Source organism: Manacus vitellinus, unplaced genomic scaffold, assembly GCF_001715985.3.
Source record: "Manacus vitellinus isolate BGI_N305 unplaced genomic scaffold, ASM171598v3 scaffold_22_pilon, whole genome shotgun sequence".
NCBI lineage: Eukaryota > Metazoa > Chordata > Aves > Passeriformes > Pipridae > Manacus > Manacus vitellinus.
Window position 1 is genome coordinate 1686255 of NW_021939632.1, and position 9513 is coordinate 1695767.

General features: G+C 39.4%; 1 protein-coding gene across 1 annotated transcript in view; it reads left to right on the forward strand.

The window, feature by feature from the left end:
• The first annotated feature begins 7282 nt into the window (after positions 1–7282).
• DDX18 (DEAD-box helicase 18) overlaps positions 7283–9513 on the forward strand; it is a 16115-nt gene continuing 13884 nt past the window's right edge. Inside the window, exons 1-2 of the mRNA XM_008923045.3 lie at positions 7283–7316; positions 9327–9460. Of these exons, the coding sequence (XP_008921293.2) occupies positions 7283–7316; positions 9327–9460 (168 nt within the window). The remainder of the gene's footprint in view (positions 7317–9326; positions 9461–9513) is intronic.

Here is a 9513-nt window from a genome sequence, read left to right on the forward strand (position 1 = left end):
ATTCCAAGCCTATATCCAGATACTCCTTAGCATGTACACAACTCTCACCTGCAGAATCCTGGCACACCAGTCCATAAGACATTTACCTTCTAGATGGGAACAGCTCTTCTTCCTGCATGCCAAGTTAAAAATAGAGTTCTTCTGTGAGAGCCAGTCATCTGCAGGATGACTCCAGGATGCATGAATGCTCAGGAAAACAGTGCCAAGACATTGAGTAACATGAATCAAATTGAACATGGTGAGCTGCAGAAGAAAGGTTAAGGACCTTTACACAAAAATATGTCATGGAGGTCTATTATTACTAACTTGAAAAACCAAAAAACTTTCCCTTAAAATACTGACAAATATGAGTGAGAATGTAGCTGGACCTTTGGAACAACTTATTATTTTTCCTCTTTTCTTGGTTCTGCAATAAGCTCAGGTAGCAATCAGAATACTTAATACACAGCAGCTAGCTTCTATATCTGCCCATCTAATTCAGCACTGCCTAAAAGAATGTTTTCATTTTACTATTGTTAATATTGTTAGCCACTGAGGGGTTATTTATGACAATCTGAAATGTTTGTAAGGTACAAAGCAAGTATTTGCCCCAGTAGTAGATGAAGTATTAGTCCAAACAATGTAAAAGCCTGATGTGGTTATGAATATAATGTAATGTAATGTGTGCTCTTGGTCTCTGTACACTTGCCATTCCCCTGCACCTTACTGTAGTTTAAGGAAAGGAGTGGTAACACTGAGAGGCAGCTTTGGGAGTCTGAAGACCATGATGACTACGGAGATACAAGATAATTAGTTTGTTAGAATTAAATCTATCGCTGGTTCTAATAAATAATTGAAGGCAGATCATGGTTTTCCTAAGCTCTGTTTGAGTTGCACTGTGTCAGTAAGGACAAAGACTTCATTTAAGACACTCTTGTGCTCTCCTGTGTCAGTTTCTCGTGCTTACTCTACATCCTGTCCATATAGAAAGGATGGAAGGTTTTGTTCATGCTTGCAACCAACAGCTCAAAAGAAACTGGTGCCCAATACTGACATGCACCAATTTAGCAGGAATAAGCAATCACACATTAGTGCAGCGATATCCCAATGCGTTATAAGCCAATGTGACGCTGCCTTTAATCAGGTTAATAACAGACCAAAAAGCACTAGAGCCAGTCAAAACCATCTTGGTCACCTGCAGAGCAGCTGAGTAGTCCAAGAATGGTGACAAATAAATTAAGGGACACACTAACAGAGAGACAGAGTAGATCACACAGTTTCTGGATTACTATATTTTTACTGATTAAACATACATGAATGAACAGTGGGTTGTTTCTAAGCCAGTTTTCTGTGAAATAGCCTGCCTTCAGATGAAGGACACAGTCTCAAGTGGGCTGGTTAGTCACTGACTTCTCCTGTGTGTTACCAGGAAACAGAGAACTGTAGTTCAGGTATGTTGAAACAGCCAGGTAAGAAAACAGCACTAAGGCCAATGTGAAGACTTGGAAAATCACAACTCCCTGGGTTTATATGATTGTTCGAGATCTGACACCTGAAAGAAAAGCCTCTGGAAGATACCAGAGGGGTCGAGCAACGACTTTCTGTTCCAATGGGACAAGAAATGTGGCCCTTCCCTCACTTTATTTTAAATTTTTCCTATTTTGAGGCAAAGAAACAGAAATTGATAGATTTTAACTGTGATCCATTAAGAAAGACTGCCACCTCCTGGTTTCTTCAACAACAGTCTTCCTCGGGATAAAAAAGGGTTTAGTTAAATCTCACGGTTCATCATAAAGTCATGCTTGCTCTGAACCTGTAAGGGAAAATGTCACAGTTAATAAAGGACAGGCAAGGGAAACTTGGAAAGGCTAATGCATTACAGCTACACAATATAGGTTAAGCCAACATGTGCAATAATTATAACTATCACATCTTGACACAGTTTATAAAAGCTTGAACTGTAAAAGCTCAGAGTCCAATAACACAAGCTATTGAGCATTCTCTTCTGGAGTGCTGACTCTCCAAGCTTCCACTGATTTTCCATCAAAAAACCTAACATTACATAATAGACTAAGAATCGACTATTCTCATTCTCAGGAATATTAAATCTCCTTTAAATGGCAGTCTGAAAGGGTTTTAAGAGCAAAAATAATTTACACTGATCTTAAGGACATGCAGAATTATGTAAAGCAGAAGAGTAGTGTAAAACTATGGATGTAGGAGCATACTAATAATATTGGGCAAGGGAGGGGTGAGCCACCCAAAGGAAAATGTGAGAATGAACCCATTAGATATTTTCTTGAAAGTATTCAAGAATGGGCTAAAATATCAGTCAGCTGGAGATACCACAGATTATTTGACATGCTCTGTGTTCACTGTTTAGTTTACTCCTCTGTCCAGGTTGATGAGAATTTTATCCTATAAGATGTGTACTTTGTAATAGAATTGTATTTTACTATTGCTTGTATGTTTAAATTTTGGTGGTTAAGAGTAATACACTTTTGTTTAATATTAAAATAGTGCCCAGAGCTCCCTGACACACACAGGCCTTCTCTGTTCCAGGTTCCATACAAACATATTTTTTGAAATAGTTCTTGCTTTAAGGCCTTGCTGTCTAAACACAAACAGGCAGTGAGAGTAAGGGAGTATTGCTATCTTCATGTTACTGAAGAAGATATTCTCACTGTCTGGGTGAGATAAATGAAATTAGAATGACCACCTAAGGTAATATGAGCATCTACAACGCAGCAAGGCATTGAGTTCTGTCTCCCAAGTCCCATACAGATGTCTTCAATGAAACAAACATTTAAAGCATGAATGTCACTTTGAACATGGGCATGCTGTCTCTATCAGTAAAATCAGGGGCTTGAGCTAAAGGAGTTCAATATTTAAGATATCTACTCCCAATCCATAATCAGAAGAATGCCATTGTTTAATTAGTGCTTTGTTTAATTCAAGATTTTCAACTCCTTCTTCCTTGAAGGAAGAACTTGTATTGTTTAGAGTAAAGGTAAAGGGAATTTCAAACTGTTACATGAAGAAAGTATTACTTTTCAGCACAAAAAGGTTTACATATTTTAGGAAGAAATGTAACAATTCAACTACGTGATGGTATCTGAAGTTTTTCACAATAGTTACCATTGCATCCTTCTGTAAGCTTTTAGACTTCTAGGTAAATGTATGAAAATGAATGAGACTGAAGAAAACTCAGAAAAATGTCACTGTTCTCCATCATCTTTTTCACCTACTGTATAAGAAACATAGGGCTACCATTCAAGGAAGTAAAATCTGATTTCAAATTTCAGAAACTACTTTAAAGCAACAATTTAAAAATGATAACTGGCATGAGATAATTTATTTTAAAATATTCAACAAGGTGGAGAAAATTTTGCAGTGAACACTGTTTCAGGATAGGTAAATGAAGGAACACATGTAATGGACAACTTAAAAAACAAAAGTGTAAACCTCAATCCTTCATTCTTTTTCCTTTTCAGCTAATGGCATTTGTGTGTTGGAGCTCTCTCACAGCGAGGGTGACATCTTGTGTTCATTCTATCCACAAATTGTGACTGATCAATCTCCATTCAGCTGCCATGCTCCCAGAATATCCCTCCCCTTCAAATTTCATCTTCAAAAGAGTTGCAAAGAATTTAACTGCCCCTATGTATTTCATTTACTGCCTCAGATTTCATAATCTCTTTTAGTTTAACTGTGAGTTTATATTATTTGAACAGAGCTACTTTAAATGAAGATCTGTAAATGATAAAGCAATATAAGAGACACACTCCTTCTGAATAGGCAGCAGTAATATTTTTACTAGGATTCTTTAAATTCATGAGGGCACTGTAAAAAGAATGTCTTTTATGTCTGAGAAAATTATTATTTTAAAGATTATGAACCTGTCAGTCTGTAAGTTATAAACTAGTTGCTACACCTGCAGTTTGATTAATATGCTAATAAATCACTTGATCCTATTTGTAGCCCTTGCAGCATTTTGAAAAACCCTCACTAAGTTTTCTAAAAATAGGAAAATATTAAAAAGTAGATCTTTGTACGTAAAGAAAGAATATTGTGAACATTGTGAATACACATGCCGTCTTAGTAAGAGTGGTTGTATCTTACTGTCCTAAGGATGGTTGAACAGTGGAAACAAACAACTGTAAACAGCCTCCTAAAACAGAACAGAAAATGTTTGATTATTATTTCATCTGATTCAGAAAAGCAGCTTCTGAGTACCCCAAAAATATTTTGTAAGTTTAAATACAAATGTCAGAAATAACTTGCAATAAAATAAAATAAAATAAAATAGAATCAAATCTCAACTATTCAGCTGTGTGTCCTGCATACTTTTACACTACAGTTATCCTCATGGTACCCTTCTGCCTGGTACATTACAAACCACTCTTGTATTATGTATTTTCTGTACTCTCGTTGCCTCTGTGAGGATAAAAATGTGCATAGCATCCTATTTTCCAAGAAAATTTTTTTGTTTGCAGTGTACAGGTGTTAAATATAAAGTTATTGTCTATCCATCCTGGAAATAGCAAAGTTTTCTTAAGGAAAAAGAGTTACACAATTATAACAGAAAGTCCCACAGCAACAACTGTGACAAACAAAAGGGGATCCTTCCCTCTGCTCAGTACCGAGCTGAATAATACATCTCTGGACCTCTGTGTCCAGCTCTGGGCTCCCCAGCACAAGGACAGGGACATTCTGGAGCGACTTCAGCAAATGGCCAGGAAGGTGATAAAGGGATTGGAGCACCTGGCATACAAGGTGAGGCTGAGAGAGCCGGGGCTGTTCAGCCTGGAGAAGGCTCAATGTGTATCAACACCTGATGGGAGGGAGTAAAGAAGATGTAATCTTCTATGGAGTCTCCATCCTTGGAAACACTCAAAATTGGAGCTGGACAAGGTTCTGAGTAACTTGCTCTAGCTGGCCTTGCTCAAGCAGGGGAGTTGGATCAGGAAATCTCCAGAGGTGCCCTGTAATTTCAACCGTTCTGTGATTCTACAATTGCAACTTTCTTCTTCATTTCTGAGAGATTTAACAAATATTTTAGATAAAGTAGGCCCTAGTGTTGGTGTACTTTGGAGATGAGGATCAAAACATTGACCTTTGCACAAATTTCAGTGGCAAGAAAAAGTATAATCTCTCTTACTGTATGGAAGAATTACAGTATTTTATAGTAGGTGGCATTTCCTAGACTTTTCCCCTCTATCTGTGTAAAAGAGAAGATCATGAATTAGAACAATTGCAATGGTTTCAGTTCCAGTTGCAAAATATGGGCTGAAGAAGAAATATCCTAAAAAAAAATCATAAATGTGATTTGAATCCACCTGTATTGCCATGTTCACACAGCGCTGATGATGTCACTTCAAACTCAGACAATACTTACATATGGCACAAGGGAGACATTATTTAAAAGCAGTATTAAACAAAACCCCTAAAAAAAGGTGATTATGATAGCCCAACTTGCTTTTCCCAAACATAGATACATTACTCTCCTTGCAAGCCATACTTTAAATTCCCTCACAGATTCAGTGATATTCAGTGCTACCCTATGAAGACATGATTTGTACCAGCAATTTTTAACTCCCATTAACACTGACGTGTTCTATAAATCAAGTCATCCATTCTCTATATGATATATCTGAATATATCTGTATCTACACCATTTACATCAGTTCAGGTTTGGGTAACTTTTCTCTGTCAAAGTCCAGATTTCAGAATTGTATATCTCAATTAAATTGGAAAATTGATTATTTCTGCAGATACTTTTGTATCCATTATTTGCATACATATACATATTAGCTTTCTTGCATAAAGTAGACACATTTGGAAAAAAAAAAAATCTGATATCTGATTTTAAACCAAGTCCTTTTGTATTACTGTGTGACAGATAAATTTGCTCTAACAGGGAAAATTATCATCTGTTAATGATGAAAAGACAACTCTTAGTTTTCCAGTTCAAAACTTTTAGTTTAATGGTGCAGATGTTAATTAATTACATCAGTGGTGATTTTTTTCATGTCCAATCTAAGACATCAAAAAAGCATTTTTTTCAGACTCTGACTTCTGAAAATAAAACCTGTCTTCTTTAAATGAACTCTGTGCCCCAACTCTTGTATCAAAAAATGACTACACACTTTTGTTTCATGACCTTTTATATATTGGATTTTGGTACATTTTGTACAAATTATCACCATCTACCTGAAATTATACAACTGAAATCAATTACTACTTTTGTGTTACATTTTAACCAACCCAAGTTCATTAATGGTAACCTGGAAAAAATATTTTGAATTTGGCTTTAATGATAAATTGACTCTGGGAGGTAAAATACTGACTTTGGAAGCCCATTAAAAACATTCATCTTAGGAGATAAATTCAGAGTACCTTATATGGACTTATTTAGCTCTGTGAAGGCTTTACTAACACAAAACATGTTTCTCTACAAACCTTCCTGCAAGACCATGTGTAGAAAATTTGAGACATTTTGACAACAACTCAATAACCATTTTAAAAAATCCTTTGTTCGTAACGATTGCCTGATAACTCAAGCAATTAGGAATGAATTTATTGGACAGAAATGAGACATGTACTAGGTGGAATTCACACAGTATCTAAGAAATGACAAAATTCAGAGAAAAACTATTACCATGAGTTAGTGGTTCAAATTATTGTCTAGACCTGTCACAATAAAAATATCATTATTACCTTCTGAGTCTTCTTTCTGTGACAATTACAGCTTGAAGAAAAAAAAGCAAATACAAAAAGAAAGAATCTTGTAAGACATGTTTTGAAATTTCCAGAGAAGCACACCTCTTTGTTAACGCTAAGCAACATATTTTACAAGATTTTGAGAGAAAGCAATGTTGGAGCACATGATACTTTGCCACCTAATTAAATCTTCAATTTCTGAATTCCTATACACAATGCTATGACATCTGTTTACACAGATGCAAGATCATCTTTTATCTACAAAGTTCTCCCTGTGCACCATGTTGACAGTAGCCAACAGACAAAGCCAATATATTCTGGTCAGGGGGATCTGACATAACTTCTCAGGACAGTTTATCAATCTGGGCCTTGTGCCACACTAATGCAATTTCACAAAGACTTGCCAAGTCAGCCAGGACCCAACATGGCCACTGAGGTGAGTTTTTATTTGGGCTTTTACCTGACCAGGGTTTTCAGGTCCTAATTCTTGGCAGAGCTGGGGATGTGATGACGTGGGTAAAAGCAAAAACAGTTATGATCCTGGCACTACTGGTTAAGATGGGAACATGCAGACCATACCATGGCCAAAGGACATAATCTTGTCGTCCCTCAGTGTAAGTATTAGTGCCAGCTCCCTCCTGTCCAGGTTTTCAATACACTTTATCTGCACAATGACCATATTCCAGAAAGAAGCCCTGCCTGGGTTAAATCCAGATCCAGATAGTAAACACGTAAATCAGTACCAACTAAGGAGAGCAAACCCATGTCTACTTAAAAATACATCCTGCAAACACAATATAAGATAGCCAGGAAGAAAATATGTCCAGAACAAAAATTACACTGCTCAAAATTAAGCTGGTAAAACTGAGTCCCCTGGATTTTGTACCAAAAGCCTTTCTTGCTGAGGATGGATCCGTTTGCTTTCCAATGCAGCTGATGGAGATGGCAGTTTTCCATTCAACTCAATAAGTCAGTGGCTAGACCTGTTATCTAGTCCGTGAAGGTCTGGACAAGTTCACATGGTTCACAGTCTGAAGCTGTGGCAAAATAAATTTAATTCTCATCCTGCTGATCCATATGACCTCTGCAAGACAACAATTACAGATGGTGAAAAATTTCTTTTGTTTCATCTCTAACATCAGTAGCTTTAAAAAAAAATATATGCAATAAACACTTAGAAATTAATACAGAAGTATTTCTGCAGTTTATTCTGTGTTATAGCCAGGTATCACAGGCTGAGCCGTACACAATTTGTAATTATTCAGGTTTCTGAGAACGCGGTGGTTAGCGATTTCAGGTAGCAAAGCTGCAGTGCATTCCTGGGCTGTCTGTGCCCTCTGCTGGTCATGAAGGAGCTGAGGGATGCTGCGATTCAGCCTCAGGGAATCACTCTTTGGAAGAGGATGCAGAGACAAAAAGCAGAAGGACACTAGAAGGAAAGGTCATGCTGCTGGGAACTCCAGTTGGACGGCTGGAAAGCGCTGCCTAATAGAGCTCCAAGAAACCATGCCCTGGAAATAATGGGCTCCCAGATGCATAGATGACACTAGAAAGTTGCACAGAAAAGTTGTGGATGCCCCATCCCTGGAAGTGTTCAAGGCCAGGCTGGATGGAGCTCTGAGCAACCTGGTCTAGTGGAAGGTGTCCATGGCAGGGGGTTGGAACGAGATGACATTTAAGGTCCTTTCTAACCCAAACCACTCTGTGATTCTATTATTTGGGCATGCACTAGCACTGCCAGGCTGATGAAAATGCCAGGGGATTTCCATGTTTCTTGCATAGGAGGAATAGACAGTGGTGGCTACCAGGTGGCTACTGCAGATGCAGGTCTTTACTGAAGACACAGCTGTGTCCTTTATCCCCAGGGTTGGTGCTGGACATTCTGCAAGCCTGAAAGTTTCACTTTACAGGCTAGGGGGAGAGTGGTTGGAAAAGTGGTTTAGCAGAGAAGGACCTGGGGCTGCAGGTCAGCAGCTGGCTGAACATGAGCCAGGAGTGTGCCCCAGTGGCCAAGAAGGCCAATGGCATCCTGGCCTGTATCAGAAATAGTGTGGCCAGCAGGACTAGGGACCAGATTGTCCCCCTGTACTCAGCACTGATGAGGCTGCACCTTGAGTGCTGTGTTCAGTTCTGTGCCTCTCAATTCAAGAAGCGCATTGAGGTGCTGGAATGAGTCCAGAAAAGGGCAACAGAGCTGGGGAAGGGTCTGGAGCACAAGTCCTGTGAGAAGCAGCTGAGGGAGCTGGGGTTGTTTAGTCTGGAGGAGGCTCAATGGAGACCTTATCCCTCTCTACAACTCCCTGAAAGGAGGTTGTAGCCCAGTGGGGATTGAGCTCTTCTCCCAGGCAACAAGTGGCATGACATGAGAGGACATAGTCTCAAGCTGTGCCATGGGAAGTTTAGGTTGGACATTAGGAAGAATTTCTTCACAGAAAGGGTGATTAAACATTGGAATGGGGTGCCCAGGTAGGTGGTGGAGTGACCGTCCCTGGGGGTGTTTAAGGAAAGACTGCACGTGGCACTCGGTGACACGGTGGTGTTCGGACACAGGTTGGACTCCACGATCTCAAAGGTCTTTTCCAACCTAATCGATTCCGTGATTCTCTTTCTTTCTCCCGTTGGAGTTAAACAACCCGTAATCGGGAGCAGAGGCATCACCATCGGGCAGACGGGTCCTGCGGGGCAGATGGCGAGTCCCTTCCTGCGGGAAAACTGGCCCCTTTTCCGCCTCGGCGGTGGAGGGTCGGGCCTGGGCGGGGTACTGGGAGGGTTCCCCCCCCGTCTGACGGCCATGCCCGGACACGGCCCGGG